The following is a 27,600-nucleotide window of genomic DNA, read 5'->3' on the forward strand; positions in this document are numbered from 1 at the left end:
AAATATTAAAGAATTCTAAAAAATCTACTGTTGATCGGAATAACATTCGTTTAAAGTTTGTCGATTTCGCAAGATTTTGAAATTCTACTGTTGATCGGAATAACATTCCTTTAAAGTTTGACTCGATTTCGAAAGATTTTGAAATTCTGCTTATTGTTAACTGTTTTTTTTTTGGTAATAAATAGACATGTTTTACATTTGTTTTATAGCTAAAACTAATTTTATTTTTGTTTTCTTTTCTTACACGCTTTCTATCAGTTATAAATTAAAAAAAAAATGTTGATTTTAAATTAAACAAAAAAATTAAACAATTTTTAAACAAAATTTTTAAATTGATTTTTTTTTGCACAAATACAGGTAGACGCTAAAATATACACTACAATTAGAAAATTAAAATCAAAATCAAAACAATTTTAACTACAAAGGCAAAAGCAAATTATTGTATTTTTTTTAACATTAAAAAAAACTAAAGAAAATTTTGCCTAAATATGAAATGAGGTTTAGTATCTCGAATTGGTTAAATTAATATAAACATTTACACAAACATTAATTTTAATCTATCAATTACTATAATTTCATTCCTGGTTGTATGTTATTTTTCCGTTTTTATTCAAATATAGTATAGATGTACGATAAACGATGTAACAATAATTGTATTGTATATTCTGTATGTGTAATTATTATTATTATAAGTTAACGTTTATTATTATATTTTTATTAAAAAATAAATAATTTTGTTGTTCAAATTAATTTAATTAAATTTCTTTGACAATATGGAAAACCATGGGGAAATCCATAGTTGTATTATGTTGAAAGCAATTACACAAATGGGGAAACATGTTTTCTTGTTAATTGTTTAAATTTAACAAATTTTTTCTTATGAAGTTTAATATTTCTCTCCATTTTGAATACAAACATAATTAAAAAATTTCATATTCTTTTGGAATTGATTCAATTATCAATCAATCTTGGAATTTAAATTTAGAAAATGCGTTCTATGAATTGATGACTTTTGAAAAGATTATTCTTGACTTTAGACTGTAGTCTGTATAGACTAGCCTGCACTACTAACTGTACTATTGATAAGACTATGGTCTAGCCTATAGCAAATATTATAGTCTTTCATATAGTCTAGTCTATAGTACAGACTATAGATTAAACTGTACTCTGGTCTATAGCCCAGAGTAGAAAGATAAGAATATAATCTAGACCAGGGGAAGTGGCGTTGGTAGGGGGAATTCGCCCTTAACACTTAAGCTGGATTCACTGCTGATCTAGACTATAGACTCAACTGCAAAGAATTAGTAGCTCGATAGCTGATAATTTCGAAGAAAAAAGTTAACAACATTCACCCAACTCACAATCGGTGTCGTAGCATTGTATCGTTGTATTTCGAAATTTTTTGACAATAGTGTTTGTAAATATATTTCCTTCAAATCGAAATAAGGAATCAGTTAAACAATTTATTCCAACATAAATCATATGTCTTACACTGCCCAATTCTGAATGAGTACCGGTACTATATTCTACAATTAATTATGAAATTAAAAAAAATGTCTTCATTTCTAAAAAAGAAATAAATAAGAAAAATAAAAAAAACAAATTATGGAAGAACTATTTGAATTAAACAAATTAAACACAAAATTAAAAGAAAAAACTCTAAAACAAACAATATTAATTGTGGAATTTATGGTGAAAAACTATTTTTGTAATAGTTTTTCAAAATCATTTAAACTCTTACATATTAAATACAATAATCAATCGTTTATTTAATCATCTATGTGTATATAGTTTTAGTTTGTTTTGTAAATAAATTTGTGGTTTTCTGCTTTTGTTTTGTTTTTATAAATATTTAAACAATTTTTATTAATTTATTTTTTTGTGTTTGTTTTTTAATTACTGCATCGTTTAAAATTTCCTTATTTTGTTTTTTAATATAGTATTTTATAATTTTATAATAAGTTTATATAATTTTTTTCCTTCTGTAGGAGTTTTATTATGAGGTTTTTTTTAAATAAAAGGATAAAGGGGGAGGGGGGAATATTAGGTCTTAACCGGGAATATTTTTGTTTGTTTTTATATTAAACACAGTGTTTATTTTTTTTAACAAAAAATTTTCTCTTATAATCATAATTACAATTTCTTTTATTTATTTTAATTTAGTTTTTCATTTAATTTATATAATAATAATTTTATTCAAAAATTTCTAGCGATTTTATGATTTTGTTGAAGATAATGAATGTTTTTGTTTTCTTTTTTTGTTTTTAATTCTGTTTGAGCGTAATTAATTTTTTTATGAATTTTGTATTTACTTTTTATTTATATTCAAGCTTAATTGCTCAATTATATTATAATTTGTTTAATATTTATCCTTAAAGCCTTAAAAAAACTAAACAGGTTTTATTTTTTCATAATAATATTTTTTTGTTTGTATACACTCTGCTAATTGAACATATGCTTTTTTATATATATTTTTTCTTAATTTCTTTTTTTTAATAAGAGAAGTTGTTGTTGTTTTATTAGTAGAGATTAAAAGGGAGAGAGATCGGTTGCACAAGTGTAACGGAATATTTTTTGTTTAAAAACGCAACAATGTTGAATGATTTGAGACCCATGCACACACACTCAACAACAGCTGTTACGTTTTTTCAAATTTACCGTAATCCAAAAAAACAGCTAAACCGTCATGTCTAAGCATCTGATCTTTTATAAATTGTTAATGTTCCATGAGAGCAGCTAAAATAGTACAAAAAAGATTTTAAATAAAAAAATTGTTTTTTTTTCGTTACAAACTATAGACAAGTCTAAAGACTTAACTTAAGACTAGACTAGACTATAGGCAAGACTAGACTAAACTAGACTACAGAAAAGACTAAACTTTAGACTAGACTAAAAATTAAAATTAAGACTATACTATAAACTATACTCTAGACTAGACTTTAGACTATAGACTAGACTATAAACTCGACTATAAACTAGACCGAAGACTAGACTAAAGATTTGACTATAGACTTAACGAAAGACTAGACTATAGACCAGACTATAGACTAGATTATAGGCAATTCTATAGACTAGACCTTAAACTAGACTATAGACTAGACTGTGGACTAGACCGAAAAGTAGACAGTAGAGAAGACTATGAACTAGACTATAGACTAGACCAAAGAACAGAACGAGGACTGGACAATAAACTAGACCATAGACAAGAATATAGACTAAACTATATACTAGACTATACACTAAACTATAGACTAGACTATAGACTAGACTATAGACTAGACTATAGACTAGACTATAGACTAGACTATAGACTAGACTATAGACTAGACTATAGACTAGACTATAGACTAGACTATAGACTAGACTATAGACTAGACTATAGACTAGACTATAGACTAGACTATAGACTAGACTATAGACTAGACTATAGACTAGACTATAAACTAAACTATATACTAGACTATAGACTAGACTATAGATTAGACTATGGACTAGACAAAAGACTAGACTATAGACTAGACAATGGAGTAAGACTATAGACTAGTCTAGACTATAGACTATACACTAGAATATAGACTAGACTATAGACTACCATATACTAGACTATAAACTAGACGATGTAGACCGAAGACCAGACTATAGACTAGGCTTTAAGAAAGACTATTTGCTAGACAATAAGCTAGATTATAGACTAGACTATATTATGGACTATTCACTAGATCATAGACTAGATTATAGACAATATGTACCTATATTTGATCTAATTGACTAGTCTCAACTACTTAATTAAATAAAATTTAATAACAAAAAACTTACGTGAAGGTGTGCGAACTGTAGAATTCTCATTTGGTGTAAAATTAAGAAAATCCCATATTAATATTGTATCATCATGTGAGCTGCTGACAATTTGAAATTCATCGAATTGTAAACGGAAAACGCGACCAGTGTGTTCCTAAAATAACAATGGAAAAAAATACATATTTAATTATTAAACTTAAACATTTTCACTTCGCACAACTCACCACTAAAGTATTCAGACACAATGAATTGGATTGTGCTCTTGGATCTAAAGCTGCCACTAAATCCCATACTTTGATTTTGCCATCATAGGCACCGCTAACAATACGTTTGGAATCGAAACGTATGCAACGTACCAATTCTTCGTGACCCTCAAGCACACGTAGGCAAGCACCACATTCAATATCCCAAAGTCTTAAAGAAATAGAATGTGTTTTACTTTTTTGTAACAGAAAATCAATTGATAATGAAAATAATTCGCTCCTACCTTATTGAATTATCTGAACTACCACTGACCACTAAACGATCACGATACTGCAAACAGGCAATGCCACGTTTATGACCATTTAACGTGCGCACAAATTCACACGATGAAGTTGACCAAACCTTAATTGTACGATCACCACTAGCCGACACAATATATTTCTCATCGAAATCAACGACATTGACAGCGGCACGATGACCCACCAAAACACGACGTAAAGTTATTTCACTTGGCGAAGTCATGTCCCAAACAGCAATTGAACGATCCTTAGAGCAGGTAACCATCATGCCATTATTGAAACGTAAATGTAAAACGGCCTCACAATGATGTATGAGGGTATTGACCATTTCACCGGTATTAACGTCCCAGACGCGTACCGTTGAATCGGATGAACCGCTGATAATGACTTTGTCATCGTATTGAAGACACAAAACTGAACCAGTGTGACCAGTTAGAGTCTGTTAATAAGGGGTGGGGGTAAATACTATAAATAAATACTTAATTTAAGAGAGATACTACTTACCTTTACACATTGCAAATCCGTACGATCCCATATTTTAATGGTATTATCACGTAAACCTGATACAATCTTAACGTCATCGTATTGCAGACAATAAACACCTTTTGAATTTTCCGAACGACAATTGATGCGACGCAACATATGACGTCCTGTTCTCCAGTTATTTTCAATACTTTCAATGTCCTTAAATAAAGCGAAGGAAAGAAAAAGATAAATATTTTTATTTAAAAAAAGAAAACTTTTTAAAAATTTTCTGTAAAAAAGTGAAATTTTTCGAATATTTCTTATAAAAAAGCTGATATTTTAAAGAAAATTGTTTTATTTTGTAAAAAAGTGAAAAGTTTAACTTACATTCATAATTTTAGGAAATAATGCCCGATAAAAAGAATGTGGTCTGTGTATCGAACCAGGACGTGGTTTAAATAAATGTTGAATCCAACCACGTCGTTCGGCCAAGCCACGCCATAAGGAATCTGTACGAACTTTACGTTCGATTAATTTCTTCCAGAGCATACCCTCTGATATAACGCGTAACCATTCTTTACATACTAATTCAGCGGCCTTTAAAGAATCTGCATCCAAATATGATAAGATATTTTCACCAATATGATCCAAACCTTTTTCTAAAAAAAAAAAGAAAACAAAAACGAAAAGAAAAAAATTAGAAATTTTGTAGTAAATTAAAAAACAAACAACAACGACAACATTGTTATTATAAATTTGAATAAAACCTTTTTTCTTTCTACAGCTTTCAAGAAGACATCATTAGAGAAATGCCAGTTAAGTAAAAGTATTAAATCTATAATAATCTTTGTCATTTTTAAATTTGTTCTTTTAGTCATTTATTATGTCTGACCTAAAAACTAATTTCATCGACTGCAAAACTTTGGCAAAAACGAAAGAAGAAATAAAAAATAATAAATCTTTCACTCTAGTTACCACAAATTGGAACCCAGCAACATTCACTCTTCTAAAAAAAAATACAATATTTGTTTTTAGTACGAATAGTAAGTAACTGTATGTATCATTACTGTAATATTGTGAAAAAACAACAAAAAAAGTCAAATCACGTTTAACCTAATTTAAAATAACAATCATACATTTTTTATACACTAACATACACACTAATATGGTTAACTAGCAAAATATACATTGTTGTATATCTATTTATAATATTGTTTAAATTGTATATACATAATATTATGTACTTTTACATACATACTATGTACAAAAACAAAAGATTCTATTTTTCAACAAAATTAACTGACTTACACATTTCACAAAAAGAAATATATTACAGGAGCAAAAAGAAAATATATCTAAATACAAAACACGCATTTTTAAAACATAAGATAAAAAGGGATTTTCTATAAAATGTGTTAAATGAAAAGAATTAAATCATAAAATTTAGCAAATTTGCAAATATGTGGAGCCCTCTTCAACATAATTACATAGATTTAAAAGTAATTAACAAAAGCTTAATATGTATGTTCTCTGCTAAAAACATTGCACAAGTTTGAAAATTTCTTTAAAAAAAAAATATTTTTTTGTTCAAATATTAAAAAGAATATTTATTTTTTTATTGATTTTTTTTTTCAAATATTCAAAAAAAAAAAAATATATATATATATTTTTTCAAATATTAAAAAAATCTATTTTTTTTTTAAATTTTAACACATATTTTTAAAACTCTCTTTATATAGACAACTAGCCAGGGATGGAAAATTCAGTAAATCAATACTATTTGAAATCGAAAAATACCGCTACATTTCGGTTACATACGAATGCATAATATCGACTTTAATTTAGTCTATTGCATAGACTATAAGCTAGTCAATAGTCTAGTCTATAGTCAAAACTACTTCATTATAGTTTTGACTATATATAATCTAGTCTATAGTCCAGTCTTCATTGTAGTCTATAGTGGAGTAAATAGTCTAGTATATAGTCAAGTCTATATTTCAGTATATAGTCTACTGTATAGCCTAGTGTATAGTCTAGTTTATAGTCTAGTGTATAGACTAGACTATAATCTGGAGTATAGACTAGACTAAAGATTAGGCTACACCAGACTATCGGCAAGACTCTAGTCTAGTATATAGTCTAGTCTATAGTCTAGTCTACAGCAAGTCTATAGTCTAGTCTATAGTCTAGTCTACAGCCTAGTCTACAGTCTAGTCTACAGTCTAGTCTATAGTCTAGTCTATAGTCTAGCCTACAGTCTAGTCTATAGTCTACAGTCTATTCTACAGTCTAGTCTATAGTCTAGTCTATGGTCTAGTCTATAGTCTAGTCTATAGTGTAGTCTATAGTCTAGTCTGTAGCCTAGTCTATAGTGTAGTCTATGGTCTAGACTATAGACTAGACTATAATCTAGTCTATAGTCTAGTCTACAGTCTAGTCTATAGTCTAGTCTACAGTCTAGTCTACAGTCTAGTCTATAGTCTAGTCTATAGTTTAGTCTATAGTCTAGTCTATAGTCTAGTCTATAGTCTAGTCTATAGTCTAGTCTATAGTCTAGTCTATAGTCTAGTCTATAGTCTAGTCTATAGTCTAGTCTATAGTCTAGTCTATAGTCTAGTCTATAGTCTAGTCTATAGTCTAGTCTATAGAGTCTAGTCTATAGTTTAGTCTAGAGTCTAGTCTATAGTCTAGTCTTTAGTCTAGTCTATAGTCTAGTCTGTTGTCTAGTCTGTTGTCTAGTTTATAGTCTAGTCAATAGTCTAGTCAATAGTCTAGTCTATAATCTAGTCTAATATATAGTCTAATATAGACTGGACTATAAGTCTAAAATACTCATTTTGTTTTTAATACTTTTTCAAAATTTCACTTTTCCATGCCTGTTTTACAAAGAACCATAACCCATAACAACGAACCAATAATAAAACCCCACAGATATCTCTATCTCAGTCTCCTTCAATTGTGTCAACCACCTACAAAAATCTATAGTTTAACATAAAAAATCATTAATATGAATGATATTCAAAATGAAATTCTTACAAAAAATAAAATAAAATTTAACAAGAAAGAAAAAAATAAAAAACAACAGTTTTTCCAATGGAGGTAAATTTTTATTTAAATCGTGTGTAAAAAAAGGTTGTGTTTATTTTCGTGTTTGAATTAGTTTAGTTTGGAATTTTTTTTTGTTATGACGTCAATTATTGTGGTTCAAATAAATGTACTTTTTTTTTCATTATATTTAATTTTAAATTCGATTTATAACTTTTTTGTAGTGGGGTTTAGTATAACTTAGCAATTACAGTTAATAGGTTGAATGAATTAGCATGAATTAAAAGATCATTTTTAATTCATATTTTTATAGTTTTGAACATTTCTTATTATTAAAGAAAAATTTTAATATATTTTTCCTTTTCTTTTTCAAAAAAAAAAAAAAAAAATGAGTTTTTATGGAAAATTCTTAATAAACTTTACTTCTTAGAATTTACTTTAAAATATTCGAAAATTTTAATTTTTTAAGAAAATTTTATAAAAGTTATGTAATATTTTATGAAAGTTTAGAAAATTTTTTATTGAAAATTATTCAAAAAATTATATTTTTATTTAAAAATTTGCAAAAAAAATTCAGATTATATTGAATATTCTTTTGTTATAAAAAAGTTTCAAAAATTTGTCCATTTCTTAAAAAAAATTATTAAAAATTAAAAAAATCCTGTTTTCATAATAAATTTTATTAAAAAAGGACCTTTAAACATTCCCCTTATTAAAAATTTCTTGTAGAAGGACAGGGTGTGGGAGATATGGGCCGGGGCGACTATATTAATTTATAGTTTATTTTTAACTCATGAGTCATACCTTTTCAATAGTTTTATACTTTACTTACAAAAACAAACAACAGTTGTCTATTAAAAAAAAGAAAACTTCAAAAAAGAGTGAAAAAAAACAAATCAAAAAATGCCTTAAAGCCTACAATAACGCATCTCTTGTTATGTTACTATAGCCTTTGCTTTTGATTAGTGCAGATAACCGTATAATCATATTATGAATCTAAAGTGACAGTTGCAAATATACATACACTTCCAATCCAACTATGACAAACATACACAAGTACATAAAGACTAAAAGAAAACAAAAAAAACGAACTAAACCAAAAGATTGCTTAAAGCTAAATCTCATAATTTTCATTTAGTAGTAACGAGGAGTTTTTAGCTGTTATATATAATTTCTTTTTCTTCTTTTTAGTTATGATTTGTATATGTATGTATAGTTTTTAACGTGTTAAATATAACATTGCTTGATTTCTTCTTGCATTATTTAGCTTTTGTTTTATAGGAAATTGTATGTAAGTATGTATAGCTAAAGAAAGAAACTTTAGCAGAAAGACGAAAAAAATATAAAATTAAAGCAAAAAACCTTTTGGCAACTCAAACACATACAAATACACAACACATTCAAAAACAAAAACAGACTTCAAAACTATTACTTCAAGCTAAGCCAAAAACTAAACGACCTGAAACATACAAACAAACTATAGATATTCAGCGAGTCAGCCAAATATCTAGCCTGACAGAGCATAAGCTGTTACAAACTTCTTCTTCTTCTTTTCTTTTTCTGCGCTGTGGTACATCATCAGCAAAATACAAACAAAAATCAAAATAACTGGTTTTCCATCCAAAAAAAAAATTTAACATTTTGTTTGCTTTTTTTAAATTTTTTTACTGCTTTTTATGTCTTGTGTTTTTGTTTTCAAAAAAAGGGGTTAGGCTATTAAAAAGTAAAAAAAATGTTATATATTTTTTTCAAATTATAATCAATTTAAATAGTTTTTGGTATAAATATTAGTTTTGAATTTTGAAATTTTCTATTTTAGCAAATTTTTTTTACCCTCTTAGCTAAACCCAACTCTGTTGAAATTTTATTTATTATGTGCATTTTCTTTTAATTTTGATTAAATTTATTTTATTACTTCTTTATATTATCTTTATTATATTTTCCACAATTGTGTGTTATAATGTGTATTATGAAAGCTCCTCTATATATATTTATATGATGCTGAGATATATTACAATTTTATTACAAATAATTTATAACATGCCACACAAAATAGAGGGAAAAAAATCAACTAAAAAAAAATACTCAAACACCTTGTTAAACATGATTTCTTTTTGATATTTAATATTTTAAAACTAAAATACCTTGTATATTTAAATTAAAAAAAGTTTTAAATATTAAAAAACACAAACAATATCATCATTAATATGCTGGAGGTATGTGTAATGAAGTTAGTTTAGTCATTCCATTATTTTAATGGAGATGTTAATCAGGGTAACCAAAAAATGAAATATAGACTGGATTATAGATTAGACTATAGATCAGACTAGAGACAAGTCTAGAGACCAGACTACAGTCTAGGTTAGAGACTAGACTGGAGACTAAAATACAGACTAGAGACTACATTAGAGACTAGACTATAAACTAGACTAGAAACTAAAGTAGAGAATAGACTAGGGACTAGACTAGAGTCTAGATTATAGACTAGTCTAGACTAGAGATTAAACTAGAGACTGGACTGAAGACAAAACTAGAGACTGTACTAGTGACTAAACTAGAGACTAGATTAGAAACTACACTACAGACTAAACTAGAGACTAAACTAACTAGACTATAGACTAGACTAGAGATTTGATTAGAGACTAGACTAGAGACTACACTAGACAAGAGAATAAAGGCTAGACTATAGAATATACTAGAGACTAGGATAAAGACTTGACTGGGCTATAAACTAGACTATAGACTGAACTATAAAGTAGATAAATTATAGATTAGACTATGGACTATATACTAGACTCTAGACATGACCATAGACTAGAATATGACCTAGGCTATATACTTTAATAATAAAGACTCTAGACTTTACTGCAGGCTAGACTATAGACTAGAATATAGACTAGACTATAAACTACACTATAAACTAGACTATAAACTAGACTATAGACTAGACTATAGACTAGACTATAGACTAGACTATAGACTAGAATATAAACTAGGCTATAAAATAGACTATAAACTAGACTATAGACTAGACTATAGACTAGACAATAGACTAGACTATAGACTAGACTATAGACTAGAATATAAACTAGGCTATAAACTAGACTATAAACTAGACTATAGACTAGACTATAGGCTAGACTATAGACTAGACTATAGACTAGACTATAGACTAGACTATAGACTAGACTATAGACTAGACTATAGACTAGACTATAGACTAGACTATATACTAGACTATAGACTAGACTATAGACTAGACTATAAACTAGACTATAGACTAGACTATAGACTAGACTATAGACTAGACTATAGACTAGACTATAGACTAGACTCGACTATAGAATACATTTTCTCTTTCTTTTACTTGTTTATTTAATCTGTTTAATTTAATCCTTCTTCGACTCCCTTCTAAACCAGGACTTACATAACCCTAAAATGATATTTAAAACCTGGTATTATCTAAACATGTAGGTTTATTAATTGTTTCATTGGATTATTTATACATTCAAGGAAATATTTCAAATGAAGGTTATTTAAGATTTGCTTCTGTCGAATTACGTTTTGTTTCTATTTCTTAATAATTATTTTCAAATGATGTTTGTTTTCAAGGATGTTGTTTAAACTTTAGGGATTTTCTTTTTAAATAAATTAGATTTTATAAAGTTTTTAAATACTTAACAATTAATACAAAACCTTGACTGCAGATAGATTTGTATAATGACTTTAAAACAATTTAAAACAAAATCTAAATATTTTTGAACTATAGTAAAATAAATATCTTTATTTTCATAAAAGTAATGTTGTATAATTATTAAAATTTGTTTGTAACTTCAGGTTGGTTTTGCTAAATACAAAAGCTGCCAAATTAAATTACACCCCTGCCGTTTTATAAGTCATAAATCGGTTCATTCAAAATATTTTACTTGTTATTAATTCATTGTTATTAAGGTTTTTTCAGCTTTTTTTTGTTAACATTCATTTATAAAACGTTTCATTTATTAAGACTTAAATTTTTAATATCAAGTTATTAGAGTTTGTATATATATTTTTTTGTGTTTCTGAAAATTGTTGCTGACTCAAAGGTCATTGCTTTCATTACAAAAACAAAAATAACAACAATTTAACAGATACAAAAATAAACAAAATATATATAATAAACAAGTAAAACCCTCAAATAAGTAAAAAAGTTGTTGTATAAAAATTAAAAAAAAACAAAATTTAATACTTATAAAGAAACATAAAACTACTTTATTATACAATTACTATTCCAATTCTATATAAAAAAAATACTAACCACTTTTTACTTAATTGTTAAACAAACAAACTTTTATAATATTATTCATTATAAAATTTGTAAAACTGGTGAAAAAAAATGCAAACACTAAAAAAACAACATGTTTAGGAAGTGATTTGCAATAATAAAGTTTAAAACAAGTTTAGAAACAATAACAACAAAACAAAAACACACTTACAATTGAAAACTTTACTTACTCGGTAATAATGAAATAAAATCTCTCTGTAACATTGGCTTTAGAAACGCATCGATATGACCATGTTGATAATGGCACATGCGTGACAGTAGTTGTTCAACAAAATCCACTTGATCAGCTTCATTCCATTGTGAGAAGTATGTCAAACAGGTTTCACGTTCAACTTGAAATGTGGGGGAGGATTCTTTCTTGCGTACGGGATCATACAGCATGGTTGAAGTAAACTACAAGAAAAAAAAGAAATTTTAAAACAAAATAATATAAATTTTATAATAATAAAAAAAAATATTTCCAATAAAACTGTTTTTTTTACACTAATCACTAAACTATGACAACAATTTATATCGCATTGATAAATTGAAGGTAATTTCAACTTAACTTTTAAATAAAAATTTCAAATTAGAAAAAAAAATCAAACAAAAATTAATTTTTAAATAAAATAAACAATTTAGAAACGTTTCAATGTAAACATTTAAAAAAACATTCAATAGAAAAAAGTATTATTATGTGGGTTAGTTATAAATGATATGTTTGAATTGCTGTTTCTAACTTAACCCCCAAAAAATTAATACCAAAATAAACTTAAATTGTAAACCTTGACACTCAAATTACAATTGCTGTTGTAGTATTTGTAAAAATGTCTTTTATTACTTTAACATAATTATAATTTGGAGTTATGAATGAATAAATGTACATTTGTATGTTCAATTGTTGTATGTAACCACATTATATTCACTTGTCTATATTACTTGTGAACATAATAAAGGAAACACATTTTTTATCCATTTTATAGTAGTAGAATTGACAAGGGACTAGAATCTTAAGAAATGCTGGGTTGTGCTTGAGAAGCAGAAAAATTAAATTTTAAAGTAAAATTTAGAAAGTATGTAAATAAGTAAGTTAGTAATAAAGTAAGTAATTAAGTAAGTAAGTAAGTAACTAAGTAAGTAAGCAATTAAGTAAGTAAGTAAGTAAGCAAGTATGTAAGTAAGTAAATAAGTAAGTATGTATGTAAGTAAGTAAGTAAGTAAGTAAGTAAGTAAGTAAGTAAGTAAGTAAGTAAGTAAGTAAGTAAGTAAGTAAGTAAGTAAGTAAGTAAGTAAGTAAGTAAGTAAGTAAATAAGTAAGTAAGTAAGTAAGTATGTAAGTAAGTATGTAAGAAAGTAAGTAAGTAAGTAAGTAAGTAGGTAAGTAAGTAGGTAAGTAAGTAGGTAAGTAAGTAAGCAAATAAGTAAGTTAGAAAGTAAGTAAGAAAATAAGTACTTACTTACTTTTTAGTAAGTAAATAGGACAAAGTCAACAAATAATTATTTGAAGTATTATGTTTACCACTTTATAATCATCTTATTATTAAAGGGAAATTGAAAGCTTTTTGTTAATTTTATAGTTTTTTACCACATTTTTATTACTAAAACATGTCAGATTTCTATATTAGGCTGTGCCTAATCTTATATACCCTCCACCAAGAATGTTTAAAAAACAGCTTTTATTTATTTTGTATCTCTGCACACATGTAACACACATAACATCCACACAAACAAATATAAACTGTAGCAGAAAGAAATATTAACCGTTATACTGTATTACCACCGTTAAACTGTATTACCACCCTCAAACAAATATGAGCTGTATTACCAAGATACTACTGCTTTATCTCCTTGTTGTTGTTTTTATGATTTTTTATAATTTGTTAAGGAAATTTTCAGAAGTTGTCTCAGATTTTTACCTATATCTCACTCATTATGACCGATTTTGCTGATTTTCAATAGGAAACTTCTCGAAAGCATGTCTGACAGAATTATTGAAGATTTGGATCTCGAAGATATCTGGAGTCTTCAGAAAATTGATTTCAAACAAACTTATATATACCCTTCGCACGAAGATGAAGGGTATAATTACAATTATCAACTTTTTAAAGATTCATTCTATCATTCCTGTCACAGAATTCCATTCCGATCGAAAGTGTAATTAACTTTTTAGTAATTTTCTTCTTCAAAAAAGGAAAATGACATCTTTTTCAAAATAAAACTACTTCACACTTTAACGTGAAATTGACAATAGTTTAAAGTTATTATTTTTTAAGTTTTTATCGATTTATTTACAAGTTATAATTCTACTTTCGATCGGAATGGAATTATGCAACAGGCCTGTAATTTAAATTTTTTTCAAATATTAAACGATATACCTTCAAAGAAAGAACTATTGTACAACTTCTGCTGAATAAGATATTAGAAGAAATAACAATGTTTTTCAAAACTAGTTGTATAAGTAAAGGGAAAATCACTATTTCCAAGAATGTTTTTTTCAATCTAAAGTGTTTCTGTATGAATCCATTGTAGAAGTAACAATGTACAAGAATATTGTCCATATGACAATGTTTCTGAAGTATTTTAATAAAAATCATAAAAATATTTCTTAATTATAGATACACTATAGACATAAATATGACTGTTACATTTATTTGAAAGATTAATGGGCAAAAATTTATCGATTAAACGTATGAATAACCAGATTGCTAATAAAGGCTCTAGTTAAAATCCTTATCAAAGTCCTTATACAACTTGTATCCAGTTCATTAAGCTCTAGCCAGTTTGAAATTCATTTTACTATTTTAATAAATGGATGGATTTACCCTAATGTTTGTTCAGTTTATATTTTGTCAGAGAATCAGACTGACATTTAGCTTTTTTTAACAACTTTTCAAATTAACCACTAATGACGTATGTGAACAATTATGATTGCGGGGAAGTAATTTACAAAAAGAAAAAAAATATTAAAATACATTGTTGTTAAATGTGTATTGTACGCATTTGAATACAACACATGCATTACTCAATATGTAGGTATGTATATATGAATATATAATATCATATTTGAAATTTACTTAATTGATAAGCAGAAACTACATAAAAGTAAGGTAAGTTAAGAAAGACAATCACACATGTTGTTTTGTGGGTAATTAAAATAAACAATTATTTATATATGTATGTAAGTATGTAGGCTCACATATGTACATTTACACATATAATAAATAATAAATAAAAAAAACTTAATAATGTGTAAATATACATAACCTTGTGACAAGTATATATATGAATTTTGCATGGCCTGTATTATGAGTTTGTTAAATAAACAAACAAATAAACAGAAACTGTTAGCTTCTACACTATAGGAAAATAACAATTGATTTAGCCCCGAAAAAGTTACTAACAAATCTTAGTAACTAATGTTAAAAAATATAATGAAATAGTGTGTTATATAGTCAATAATATAGGTGATTTTTTTTAAATTATCTATAAATGAAAAAATCTTAAGTGTTATAAATTCAAAGATAAGAAGAAATTTATAAAGAAAATTTATGGCAAAATTTTTTAGAAATAACAGCATAAACTTTATGAAATAAATTTCTTTTTTCTGTCGACTAATTGCTAATATTTTAATTAGTATATTTTTAGAAGTAAAAACAAAGTATTTGTTGTTTTAATTATGCAAATATTTCGAAATAAATTAAAGTGAAAGTGATTCCTTTAAATTGATCACTGATAACCAGGGCAACCAAAATCTAGTTATTTGAATTTTATATGATAGACTGCATACAAGTTTAAAGCCGTGATACATGGTTGTCAGATCTCACAACGTTGTCAGAAAAATGTTTAGAAAATTTCTAATAATTGTCTGAACTTACAACGTTGTTAAAAAAAAAAAAAAAAAACATTTACGAAAATATTGCAAGACAAAATTTGGAAGTTGACAGTATTATTTGACACTTTCTGCTCATTTCACTGCCAACGTTGTAAGATCTAACAACCGCGTATACATTGCCTTAGTTATTATGAAAAGCTTACGTGTTAGTTCAAAGTGAGTAAAGAATTAAGTAAGTAAGTATGTAAGTAAGTATGTAAGTAAGTAAGTAAGTAAGCAAGTAAGTAAGTAAATAAGTAAGCAAGCAAGTAAGTAATTAAGTAAGTAAGTCAGTAAGTAAGTAAGTAAGTAAGCATGTAAGTAAGTGAGTAAGTAAATAAGTAAACAAGCAAGTAAGAAAGCAAGCAAGTAAGTAAGTAAGTAAGTGAGTAAGTAAATAAGTAATTAAGTAAGTAAATAAGTAAACAAGCAAGTAAGTAAGTAAGCAAACAAGCAAGTAATTAAGTAAGTAAGCAAGTAAGTAAGTATGTAAGTAAAGTAAGTAAGTAAGTAAGTCAGTAAGTAAGTAAGTAAGTAAGTAAGTAAGTAAGTAAGTAAGTAAGTAAGTAAGTAAGTAAGTAAGTAAGTAAGTAAGTAAGTAAGTAAGTAAGTAAGTAAGTAAGTAAGTAAGTAAATAAGTAAGTAAATAAGTAAGTAAGTAAGTAAGTAAGTAAGTAAGTAAGTAAGTAAGTAAATAAATAAGTAAGTAAGTAAATAAGTAAGTAGTCTGTTGCGCGCTGCCAAAGGTGGGAAAGGAACCCATCACCTCCGGTCTACCAGACTTGACACTAACCACAAAACTACCGGAGGCCACAAGTTACTAGGCAAGTAAATTACAAAGTAAGTAAGATTTTAGATAAGTAAATTATTTTAAAAATAAATTACTAAGTAACTAAGATACTAAGAAAGTAGATTACTAAGTAATTAAGTTAATAATGAGATTAGGTAATCTAAAAATAAATTTAATCTTTTGCTTATTCCCTTTTGATGTTTTTGAATACAATATTAAAATTCGCAGAGTTGAAATACAAAACAAAAGAAAACGTCACTGTTTGTTATCATAACAATGCATGTTTTATAAAAAAAAGAAGAAGACAATTGTTAATACAATATGAAAATTAATGAAAACTTAAATTTAAAACCAAAAAAATATATTGTAAAGTACGAATAATTTATGCTAATCAATAAATTAAACATTTTAATGTATATTTTTATACAAATTTTATTAATTTCTATGCATCAGTTTACGCTTTTGCATTTCTTGCTCAAGCTTAAAGCGCCTCCATTGGGCTCTTAAATCAGCAAACAAAATTAAATAATTGAATTATAAAAAACAACTTTGTAGAATAAATTTTAATTTAATCCCTAATCCTTTACCTAAAGATTTGCCCTTAAGTAAGTAATAACTAAATACTGTCACGTTAAAATGTCGCTTTACTATTTACTCAACCCACTGTGCAGCTGTCACAAGTAAATTGTCTTTGTCTTCTTTCTCATCTGATTTTTTATTTATTTTATTTTATTTTACTTTTCTTTTTTTTATTTATTAATGACAAATACTATAAATGCAATTATTCTAATGTTATTAAAGTAAAAATTGTTTGAAAAACTAAATAAGTTTACCAAAATCACAATTTTTTATAAAAAAATACCTAGTAAAATAAAAAAGTAAAAAGCCTTTACTATAAAGGTGAAACTAAAGTTAAATAACTAAAACCTTGGATTAACAAATTGAATATTCAATAAAATTAAATAAACAACAAAATACCTACAAACTACAAATACAACAAAATAGATTTTAAGAAAAATTCATAAATTTTTAAACGAATAAAGTTGCAGAAAAAAAACTTACAGGTTGTGAATTGGAATTAGTTTCATCCATAATTTTATCAGTCTCCATTTTCATCATATTTTTTTTATTAAAACTTTAACTAAATTTCTAATAAAAGGTTTTTATTTTTCTTTAAAACACAATGTTTAAGAACAATAATTTAGATTTCACAGGGAAATCTAATTATAATTAAAATTACTTATTTTTATTGGATAATTTTGTTTGTAATACACGCACAAAAAATTATTATTAAATGACAAATTGTACAAAATAAAAAATGAAAATAAAAATCACAGTGAAATTTGAAGGAAAAAAATTAAATAAAAAAAGTTGCAATCTTCTCATAAAATACACTCGCGTTTTTTTTACAATAACAACACGTACACTTCTTCAATTATGATTTATAAGAGAGATATAGTGTTTTTACGTTTTCAAATAGCAGTAGTTGTTTCTCTTGCTCTCTCACGGTTTAGGCAGGCAAATGTTTTCTTAAAGGTTTTGCATTATATAGCCTACCCTTTTGCACTTATAACCTTTGCCATGGGCAAAATTTAACATTGTCTATTTCTTTTTGTCTCACACTAAAATTCGTTCGTATTTTTTCTTCTTTCCACTTTCAAGACGATGAACAAGCGCAAGTCATTCGTTAAAGAATTGTACTTTTTTTGCTTTTAATTTTGTAATAATAATTTTCTTGCATTTGTTTGTTATATTTGGAATTATAATTGTTTTCTAAAAAAAATTATTAAGTTTTCACAGCACTAAAAATGCATAAAATATGCAGCCGTAAGAGTATTTTAAAAATACAAGTTCTTTTGCAAATTTTTTGTTAAAACAAATTGATTCTTTATCTAAATTTGATGGGAAAAAAATAATAAACGCAACCAAACTCGGCGCGACCAGAAATAAAACTGAAATGAAAGAGACAAATAAACTTTAAAAATTTTATAACAGAGTTGTCAATTTAGGGTTATTTTTGGAAAAACGCTAAAATTTCTAATCATAAAAAGAGGGTTTTTTTCTATTTGAAATCAAATTTTCTAAACTTTTGAAAACTTCGATTTTTCGCCTTTTCTATTTTTTCATTTAATTAAAAGTCGACTTCTAGTATTTTCGACTTTTTCGACGTTTTTCGAATTTTCAACTTTTTTTTTTACTATTTTCGATTTTTTCAGACTTTACCCGAATTTTCTACGTTTTACAAATTTTGTGGACTTTTCGACTATTTCGGACTTTTTTTGATTTTCAACTATTTTCGACTTTTTTACTGTTTTTGAGTTTTTCCGAATATTTTAGATTTTTTGATTTTTATTATTATTATCAAAAAAATTTTATTTATATTATCCTATTTGTTGCAATTTCTCGAGTTTATTCTGACTTATTTTGACTTTTCTAATTTTTTCGACCTTTTTCGAATATTTTCGACTCTCAGACTCGAATCCTAGTTAGATCTAAAAGACTACACCTTTTGAGGCAAGGACATTCGTGCCTTTTTACTAAAATATAAAATCACTAAGTTGTCAAGATTGTTTGTCATGTTGCAACATTGTTGTCAATATTTGCATTAAATAAATCGTTAAAAGCTACAATATATGATCTTGGAATCACAATTCTTAATATCTAGATATTTAAATAGCTCTAAAAAAATATTTTCGGAAAAAAAATTCAAAGTAAAACAATAACCGAATCTTTTGAGGCCAATTTACAAAAAAAATTTAAATACAAACTATCTAAAATTTTAAAGAATTTCTCAAAATACATATTCCGAAATTTTCTAGAAAATACTCTAACCCCAAGTTTATATGTATTTTATTTTTAATAATTTATGTGTAATTGAGTTTACAGTATTTCTTATAAAAATATCTGCTGATGCCATTAGGTATTTTTATTCATTTTTTATTTGTCATTTCTGTATGTTAAGACATTTTGTAAAACAATCTGAAAACCCTAACACACATACACGTTTGTTTTCAAAAAACATAACAGCTGATTTTGACATTTCTTATCAAAACTATGAAAGAATGATAATAATGACTATGTTCTTACACGATAATGATATTTATAAATAAAGAACTAGAAAAGCTTTTTTTATACAATCATCAATAGAAAACAACACGAAACTAATTTCCCTGTGGGCCAAGTCAAAAGTTATCATTTATTTAGCTTATCGTTACGAAAAAGAGAAAATTTCCAGCAATAAAAAGTAAGTAAAAGAGAATGTGAACGACATGGAGTGAGTAAATAATTGTGTTTGCCTTTAAATTGTTTCTATAAAGGGGCATTTCACTTTGAAACGACCCTGACAGCAGAAGGCTCATTTATTAATAAAATTTTAATTGCCACACTAAAACTTTTCTGCTAAATTTATAGTGTTTTTAACGCGTTTACTAAACAACATCACAAAAAGAACAATGGCCACTGCAAGCAATACAGAATTGGAATCTTTTGTTAAGAATAGCAAAAAGATTGTAGGAGCTGCTTTAAATTATATGTACGTTATAAGAACTTTTTTTAACATTTTATATTATTAAACTAATTTTATGGTAATTTTCAGGGACATTGTTAGGGAAAGAAATGTTCCTGTACCAGAATTGCCTTTGATGTTTTTAAAACCCACCACTTCATTGATACAAGAAGGTCAAGATATTGTGGTAAGTATTAAAGCAAGAGTAAAAATTTTGTTGGTATTTATTTTTTCTTTTTATTTCTAGATACCCAAAGTTTTTTCTAAGGTAGCCTATGAAGTTGAATTGGGTGTTATTATAGGCAAACATTGTAAAAATGTTTCCAAAGCTGAGGCCTTAAATTATGTTGGCGGCTATTGTTTGGCTTTAGATATGACAGCTCAGTGTGCATTGGGTGAGGCTCGTGCTAAAGGACATCCTTGGTCTTTGGGTAAAGGTTTTGATACTTCTACACCAGTATCTCGTTTTATTAAACTTGAAGATATCAAAGATCCTCACAATGTCGACTTATGGCTTAAACTTAATGGGGAATACAAACAAAAGGGCAATACTTCGGATTTAATTTTCAAAGTTGATGATCTTATTTCGTATACCTCACAATTTATGACTCTGGAACCAAATGATATTATTTTGACTGGTACACCCAATGGTTCTTTGCCCATTAAGGGAGGTGATGTCATTGAATGTGGCATGGGTGATATGATTAAAATGACATTCAATTGTAAAGATGAATAATGATGGGTAACGGGAATGTGCATTATGGAAATAGTTTAAAAAAATAATAAAATATTTTGTATAAAATAATGTTAAAATTATACTTGTTGTTTTAGAGCTTTTAAATGTTCAATACTTTTCATAATGGCCAACATTTCATTTTGTATATTAGCACTTTCTACAGCTAAATCCACGGATTTTTTAAATTGTTCTGCAGCATTACGCAAAGACATGGAAGGCATAATGGTAAACCAGTGCATGGGTTCCAAATAACCCTCGGTTTTATCTACTTTGTGACGTAGCAAACTTTTCTTGCAGCCCGCTACACTTTCCTCGTTTGCCTCCTCTGTCACTAGACACAAAGCCTTACAGTCTTCACTGTTTTCGGTGGGAATTTGTGCCACACTAATAGTTTGAGAGCCTTGATTATAACGTGTTTTGGCCAGTAACAACTGTCCGGCATTGACTAGTTTGTGAAATTTTATTGAAATTATTAAAACCTTTAAATATTTAACAAAATATTCTTCTTACTTGTTTTTTCAATATTAACTCGACAGCTTGTTTGTTGTTCTATTAAATTTAACAATTCCAAATACAGGGAATCCAGCACATTGTTTATGTCACATAAATTGGTCGGCATTTTTGTTTATTATAAATTGATTTATTAAATGATGAACAGAAATTAGTTTTATTATAAAGTTGTCACCTTTCTTTTTCTAAAACGGAATCTATAAACACAGCTGTTAATCATATGACTTTAGGAAGTGTTCGGAGTATATTTACTTGCTGTTATTTTTAAGATTACCAACACTAGTTAGTGCATTTATTCACCATAACCGAATATCAATTTTTTTAATTTTTCAAATTATTTTTTTTACAATCAAATTCTTAATTCTCGTTTTATATATTTTAGTCTAATTTGATATTTGTAGAACAACTACATTATAATTCGGCCCAATTAGAGAGTCCTACTGTGTATATTAACTTAGGATCTCAAAAAGTAACGAAATTTAACAAAAACTGTCACTTTTATTTTATTTTTCACCACACCTTCTTATTAAAACGTTTATCAACACTGAAAAAAGGTTAAATCTTAATTGACATTTATCTCGACGTGTAGTTTTTATTAAGTGTGTTTACCATTTTAATATTTGTTTAACAAATTATTACAAAACTTTTTATAATAAATAAAACTATGGATAAAACCTTTACATTTATATAAGAGTTACAAATAAAAAATACCTATTAAGATTATAATTTAAGCCATACGAAAAAGAGGGTAAGTACCTATAGTAACCCCCCGACAAAAAAAAAAAAAAAACAAAACTAAGAACAATAACAACAAACAAGCTAAACAAATCAATGAGAAAATTGGGCCCCAGAGTAGATTACAAAAAAATAATTAGCAAAAAATATTTTTGGTGTAGTATAGAGAGTATTTCTTATTAGATTAGAGGAAAAAGTGAATAAAGTGAAAGCTAAAAGAAAATTGCAAAGAAAAAATTGTTTAATTTAAAGTTTTAAAAAATCGAAATACACGTGATGTTGTGTGAATATTAAAGGGTTTTAGTTTATTTTCTAAATACAAGAATGAAAACTGACTCAACTGATAGCTCAGTAGCAACAATTACAACAGTAGCGGTGGCAGCAACAGTAACCACATCAACGATGAATCCCTCATGGCTGAGACAACGTCATACTAATACGGTTAGTTAAACAATAAGATTTACACTGAAATTACTACAATCATCCGTTGTTATGGCTGTGTCTCAGATTTCATTTATTACGCTAATTTAATCATCTCGCAGTTGGTTACAACCAAACATTAACATTAAAACTATTGTTAAGATCATATTCTTTAGTTTTAATAATAATACTTATTACTGCTAGTTTTTGTTTAAATAATTAACTAATATGCATTAAGTATATGTTTTAATATGGCTCATTGATTTGTCGTGTGTTTTGTGACTAAACTAAACTTTAGAGTATTTTTTTTATAAATAAACATTACATATAATAGTCATCGTTATTATAGAGTTTTTGATAAAACACATTAAGATTATAATTAAATATTTTATCAATGTATTTGTTTTATGCATTATTTATTATTTTTTATTAGTAATAGTTATAAACAATACAACCTGTTGTACGATACTTGTTTATTTCTATTAAATATTAAAGGCCTTATTCACATGAATAAGACCCTAACTATTAAACATGTTTGCTTTTATTTTCTAGACAATTTGTTGTACTAAATTAGGATTCAAGAGTATTCGCTAAATGTCTTGAGAAGAATTTGAAAGAGTGGGTGGCTTTTAATATTTAAATACTTCATTGATTTGAAAACAAAAAAGAGTTAAAAACTTAACAGCCTTTAATCTACTAATCTGTTGTCAAGATTGGTTCTAAATTTGAATACATATCTATATATCTATCTGGCTGTCTATCTATCTATCTATCTATCTATCTATCTATCTATCTATCTATCTATCTATCTATCTATCTATCTATCTATCTATCTATCTATCTATCTATCTATCTATCTATCTATCTATATATCTATCTATCTATCTATCTATATATCTATCTATCTATCTATCTATCTATCTATCTATCTATCTATCTATCTATCTATCTATCTATCTATCTATCTATCTATCTATCTATCTTTCTTAAATTTATTTCATTTCGAACAAATTACTAACCCATCTTACGATATATGTATGTTTGTCTTTGTAAAATCCCTTGTCTAATAAAGTTTTTTTCTTTACTGACGTTACTGTGTTTGCAAAAACCCACACAATAGCCCTCCACTATCTTATCGCGCTAACCATGTTACTGTATCCATATACATACACTTGATTTAAAACAAATTGTTTTTCTTTTGTTTTATCACTTAACAGAACCTGGAGCAGCAGCAGCAGCGTTCTCAACATCAAAGTAAACAGACTGCTGCTGAACTTGGAGCAGACAGTATGTTTAATAATTCCCTAGACAAAGACGACGATAAAGATACAATCTGTAGAAAACAAAATATTCTACATACTCGTCTTACTACACACTTACAAGAGCGGCAAAATAATTACAACAAAAACTTTGATACGTATCCCCCCAAAAGAAATTATAGAAAGAAATCGCAAACGCAAAATAATTCATCATCATTATCGACGAGTAATATTTTACAAACCACAACAACACTGAGACGAGCAATGTACACTGGAAGAACGTTTACCAAACGTTCAACGAAAAGAAGTTTTAGTGAGAGTTCAGCAGAGAAATTACATCGTTATACGACAAGCGATAGTAGTACTAGTCAAGAGGAGGAAGAGGATGAAATAATGATGAGTACAGCGGATAAACGTAAAATGACTCGTAGAAGTTTAAGTAGTGGACTTCAGCATCATCATAGTAAATATCAACATCATCAAATGCCACAACGTAATCAAAGAATAACGCAAAGTTTAGATGCAGAAGATGATGGTGGTAGTGCTTTCGGTTGTGCGACCTTATTTGGCAAGCATGCAGAGTATGTTAGCGATTTGATTGATATTGGTATCAGAGTTGTATTGGTTGTTGTTTTTAGGTAAGTTTTACATTTTTAAATAAATATATATAAATAGCCTTAGTTATTATATAAGTTATTATATAAGTAAGTAAGTAAGTAAGTAATTAAGTAAGTAAGTAAGTATGTATGTATGTATGTAAGTAAGTAAGTAAGTAAGTAAGTAAGTAAGTAAGTAAGTAAGTAAGTAAGTAAGTAAGTAAGAAAATAAGTAAATAAGTAAATAAGTAAGTATGGAAGTAAGTAAGTAAGTAAATAAGTAAGCAAGCAAGTAACCAAGCAAGTAATTAAGTAAGTAAGTAAGAAAGTAAGTAAGTAAGTAAGTAAGTAAGTAAGTAAGTAAGTAAGTAAGTAAGTAAGTAAGTAAGTAAGTAAGTAAGTAAGTAAGTAAGTAAGTAAGTAAGTAAGTAAGTAAGTAAGTAAGTAAGTAAGTAAGTAAGTAAGTAATTAAGTAAGTAAGTAAGTAAGAACATCTACAAAAATTAACCCATCTCTCTCTGCTTACAGTAAATTAGAAACTCAAACAGCCTTCACACGCGTCATCCACAAAGAGGAAATGTGGATGTATAAGAATCCTCGTACCAAAGATTATGTTTCACCTTTAGCTCTACTATTGGCCGTTATATTTGGCCCATTTTTTATAACATTAATACATTTGGCATTAACAAAAGATCGACGAGATTTTCGTGCCGCCAGTTGGGCCTGGACACTGATATTGGGTTTAAATGGTTTGGCCACAAGTCTCTTGAAAATAAGTGTTGGACGTCCAAGGCCAGATTTTTATTATCGTTGTTTCCCTGATGGTGTTATGCAATTGTCAAACAATGGCACGGGTGTGGATAATATGTTGGAATTATTTAATTGTACCGGTAATATAAGAGAAATAAATGAGGGACGTAAAAGTTTTCCCAGTGGACATTCGTCATGTAAGTTTTTTTGTTTAGTTAAAAATCGAAAAAGGAAAGAAATTAATTTAATTTTTTTAAACTTTTAGTTGCCTTTGCCGGTTTTGGTTTTATTACCTACTATGTAGGTGCCAAACTGCATGCCTTTAATCATCGTGGTCGTGGTGAATCTTGGCGTTTGTGTGTTGCTATAACACCTTTAGTGTTGGCGGCTTTGATAGCTGTTAGCCGTACTTGTGATTATCATCATCATTGGGAGGATGTTACTATTGGCAGTTTGATTGGTTTAGTGGTCTCCTATTATATCTATAGACAATATTATCCCTCTATATTTTCACCCCATTGTCATCGTGCCTATCCAAGAGGTTCATATAACAACATTAAGACAATGCCGGAGCAAAGTATTATTACAACACGTAATCGTAGACGTTTACATTCATATAAACGAGTGCCCAGTGAAGAGTGTGGCGAGGCTAGTCTTTTGTGTGAGGCACAAAATGAGGGTTTTTCAGCTGAGACAGATAAAAGGCCATTGATAAGTGAACAGAAAACCGAAAATAAATGGTTTTGAATAAAAATAATAACAACAACAATGCACAAGTTAACTACAAACATACATATTTGTAGTTAATTGTAGTTTTGTAACACATTATTAGTTAATATTAAATATTTTGTTAATTTATATAAATCTACATCTATTTCTACTAAATATCTTGAATCAGTTAATTGCATATTCAGCTGGCTGTATTTTTCTATTTATATATAAATATTTCTATGTATTATTTTAATCTATCTTGTATTAGCTTTAAGTAATATTTTTTAAGCACTTTTGTAGCAGAAAAAAAAGAAGAAAAGAACAAAAACACACAAGCACTCCTTATATTGAGTTAAGGATTAAATGAATTACACCAAAAGCAAAAAAGCTAAATTACACAGCTACGACATTTAATGTCCCTGTAAAATTATAGTCAGTCAAATTAAAATTAGTTATTAATTAAAAAGCTACAAAAAATATCATCATTTTATTATTTATACAAAAATATACATAATAATAAAAAATAGTAAGAATAAATGAAATAACTTGTCAATTGCAAGAGATAATAATGCGATTTTTTCTTTTCCTTAACAGTGTGATAAAATATTCATTGTACAGTTTCTATGACTTATAGTTATCCATAAGTGTTATCCATAATGCTATGTATACACGGTTGTTAGATCTTACAACGTTGGCAGTAAAATGTTCAGAAAATGTCTAATAATACTGTTAACTTACAAATTTTGTCTTGCAATTTTTTCGGTAATGCTTTTTCTGACAACGTTGCAAAAGAAAAATTGTAAGTTCAGACGATTATTAGACATTTTCTGAACATTTTACTGACAACGTTGTAAGATTTGACAACCGTGTATCACGGCTTTAATGAACTAATTCCAATTGGGGTTTTTATTGGAAAAGTTATTAATCGAAGCCTCAACATATGCAGTAAAACTTATTCATATATTTTTTAAATAACTTACACCTTAAAATAGGCAAAGTTGAGTACAAATAATGCATAAAGAAAATTCATGATCATTAAAGAAGAGATCATGATTCTCTTAAGAAAATATCGAGTTTTAAGGGAAATCTTAAGTGATCACATATTAAGCTTTAATCGTTTTTAATCAAAGTTACAGGCAAAGATCCATAAGCAGAAAATATACCACCGTTTACCAAATCATAACACAAGCTTCCAGACAGAAGTACGAGCAATAATTGAATGCGTAAATTGGATTATAATAAATATGGCGTCCACAGCGCTTAATAGATTTACCGACAGCTAGAAGGCAATTAGAGCGATATCAGGGGGTAGAACTAAATCTAAGACCGTATTGGATTGTAAGAAAGTTTCAACTGAATACTCTCCCAAAGGTAAGGTTTACATCATATGGGTACCAGCCCACTCGGGAGTAGTCGGTTATGAAAGAGCGAATGTAATAGCTTTAAAGGAAAGTGAGCACGAGGCAGTTAACCTGACAAACGGAAAATCGTTTGATGCAACAAAAGCTGAACTAAAAATATGGGTGAGAGAATCCACTAAGACCTCTTAGAATAATGAAACAGTGGGTAGAACCACGAAAATCCTATGGGGTGACACTGATGA

At 27.4% G+C, this 27,600-nt stretch overlaps 4 protein-coding genes across 7 annotated transcripts; 2 read left to right on the forward strand and 2 right to left on the reverse strand.

The window, feature by feature from the left end:
• Positions 1 to 2,486: 2,486 nt before the first annotated feature.
• On the reverse strand, positions 2,487 to 18,604 carry LOC111686993 (F-box/WD repeat-containing protein 11). Its single transcript, XM_046949133.1, has 8 exons — positions 17,838 to 18,604; positions 12,306 to 12,528; positions 5,154 to 5,425; positions 4,806 to 4,985; positions 4,286 to 4,740; positions 4,023 to 4,212; positions 3,817 to 3,952; positions 2,487 to 2,736 (listed from the first exon to the last, which is right to left on the reverse strand). The coding sequence occupies exons 1-8, from the start codon at positions 17,892 to 17,894 to the stop codon at positions 2,717 to 2,719; spliced, it is 1,533 nt and encodes a 510-aa protein (XP_046805089.1). The 5' UTR covers positions 17,895 to 18,604; the 3' UTR covers positions 2,487 to 2,716.
• A 1,242-nt stretch (positions 18,605 to 19,846) lies between these two features.
• LOC111686996 (acylpyruvase FAHD1, mitochondrial) lies at positions 19,847 to 21,096 on the forward strand. The gene is made up of 4 exons (XM_046949199.1): positions 19,847 to 20,019; positions 20,187 to 20,307; positions 20,371 to 20,467; positions 20,528 to 21,096. Coding segments are annotated over exons 1-4 (708 nt in total). The 5' UTR covers positions 19,847 to 20,018; the 3' UTR covers positions 21,017 to 21,096.
• LOC111686997 lies at positions 20,707 to 21,723 on the reverse strand. Of its 2 annotated transcripts, XM_046949200.1 has the most exons (3): positions 21,527 to 21,723; positions 21,100 to 21,461; positions 20,707 to 20,933 (listed from the first exon to the last, which is right to left on the reverse strand). In XM_046949200.1, exons 1-3 carry the CDS (start codon positions 21,633 to 21,635, stop codon positions 20,907 to 20,909), a joined length of 498 nt encoding a protein of 165 aa, XP_046805156.1. In that variant the 5' UTR covers positions 21,636 to 21,723; the 3' UTR covers positions 20,707 to 20,906. The 2 variants fall into 2 exon arrangements, with proteins under 2 accessions (XP_046805156.1, XP_023305171.2); XM_023449403.2 differs by having other exon boundaries at positions 20,707 to 21,461.
• Positions 21,724 to 22,094: 371 nt separating this feature from the next.
• LOC111686984 lies at positions 22,095 to 26,547 on the forward strand. Of its 3 annotated transcripts, XM_046949198.1 has the most exons (5): positions 22,095 to 22,274; positions 22,585 to 22,702; positions 23,899 to 24,578; positions 25,065 to 25,483; positions 25,552 to 26,547. In XM_046949198.1, exons 2-5 carry the CDS (start codon positions 22,586 to 22,588, stop codon positions 26,031 to 26,033), a joined length of 1,698 nt encoding a protein of 565 aa, XP_046805154.1. In that variant the 5' UTR covers positions 22,095 to 22,274; position 22,585; the 3' UTR covers positions 26,034 to 26,547. The 3 variants fall into 3 exon arrangements, with proteins under 3 accessions (XP_046805154.1, XP_023305159.2, XP_046805153.1); XM_023449391.2 differs by lacking the exon at positions 22,585 to 22,702 and having other exon boundaries at positions 22,096 to 22,274; positions 25,552 to 26,545; XM_046949197.1 differs by lacking the exon at positions 22,095 to 22,274 and having other exon boundaries at positions 22,360 to 22,702.
• Positions 26,548 to 27,600: the final 1,053 nt, after the last annotated feature.

This window comes from Lucilia cuprina, chromosome 4, assembly GCF_022045245.1.
Source record: "Lucilia cuprina isolate Lc7/37 chromosome 4, ASM2204524v1, whole genome shotgun sequence".
NCBI lineage: Eukaryota > Metazoa > Arthropoda > Insecta > Diptera > Calliphoridae > Lucilia > Lucilia cuprina.

What these genes read in the sequence shown, in the direction of transcription:
- LOC111686993 (XM_046949133.1), bottom strand. Translation starts at nt 17,894, where the DNA reads ATGATGAAAATGGAGACTGATAAAATTATGGATGAAACTAATTCCAAT. An exon ending in CGGATTTGCAATGTGTAAAG is followed by an intron (nt 4,741 to 4,805) that starts GTAAGTAGTATC and finishes CCTTATTAACAG; the next exon opens with ACTCTAACTGGTCACACTGG. An exon ending in AGTTCAGATAATTCAATAAG is followed by an intron (nt 4,213 to 4,285) that starts GTAGGAGCGAAT and finishes TATTTCTTTAAG; the next exon opens with ACTTTGGGATATTGAATGTG.
- LOC111686996 (XM_046949199.1), top strand. An exon ending in GGAGCTGCTTTAAATTATAT is followed by an intron (nt 20,308 to 20,370) that starts GTACGTTATAAG and finishes GGTAATTTTCAG; the next exon opens with GGACATTGTTAGGGAAAGAA. An exon ending in AAGAAGGTCAAGATATTGTG is followed by an intron (nt 20,468 to 20,527) that starts GTAAGTATTAAA and finishes TTTTATTTCTAG; the next exon opens with ATACCCAAAGTTTTTTCTAA.
- LOC111686984 (XM_046949198.1), top strand. Translation starts at nt 22,586, where the DNA reads ATGAAAACTGACTCAACTGATAGCTCAGTAGCAACAATTACAACAGTA. An exon ending in GACAACGTCATACTAATACG is followed by an intron (nt 22,703 to 23,898) that starts GTTAGTTAAACA and finishes ATCACTTAACAG; the next exon opens with AACCTGGAGCAGCAGCAGCA. An exon ending in TCCCAGTGGACATTCGTCAT is followed by an intron (nt 25,484 to 25,551) that starts GTAAGTTTTTTT and finishes TTAAACTTTTAG; the next exon opens with TTGCCTTTGCCGGTTTTGGT.
- LOC111686997 (XM_046949200.1), bottom strand. Translation starts at nt 21,635, where the DNA reads ATGCCGACCAATTTATGTGACATAAACAATGTGCTGGATTCCCTGTAT. An exon ending in AGTTAATATTGAAAAAACAA is followed by an intron (nt 21,462 to 21,526) that starts GTAAGAAGAATA and finishes TTCACAAACTAG; the next exon opens with TCAATGCCGGACAGTTGTTA. An exon ending in TAAAAGCTCTAAAACAACAA is followed by an intron (nt 20,934 to 21,099) that starts GTATAATTTTAA and finishes TAATGGGCAAAG; the next exon opens with AACCATTGGGTGTACCAGTC.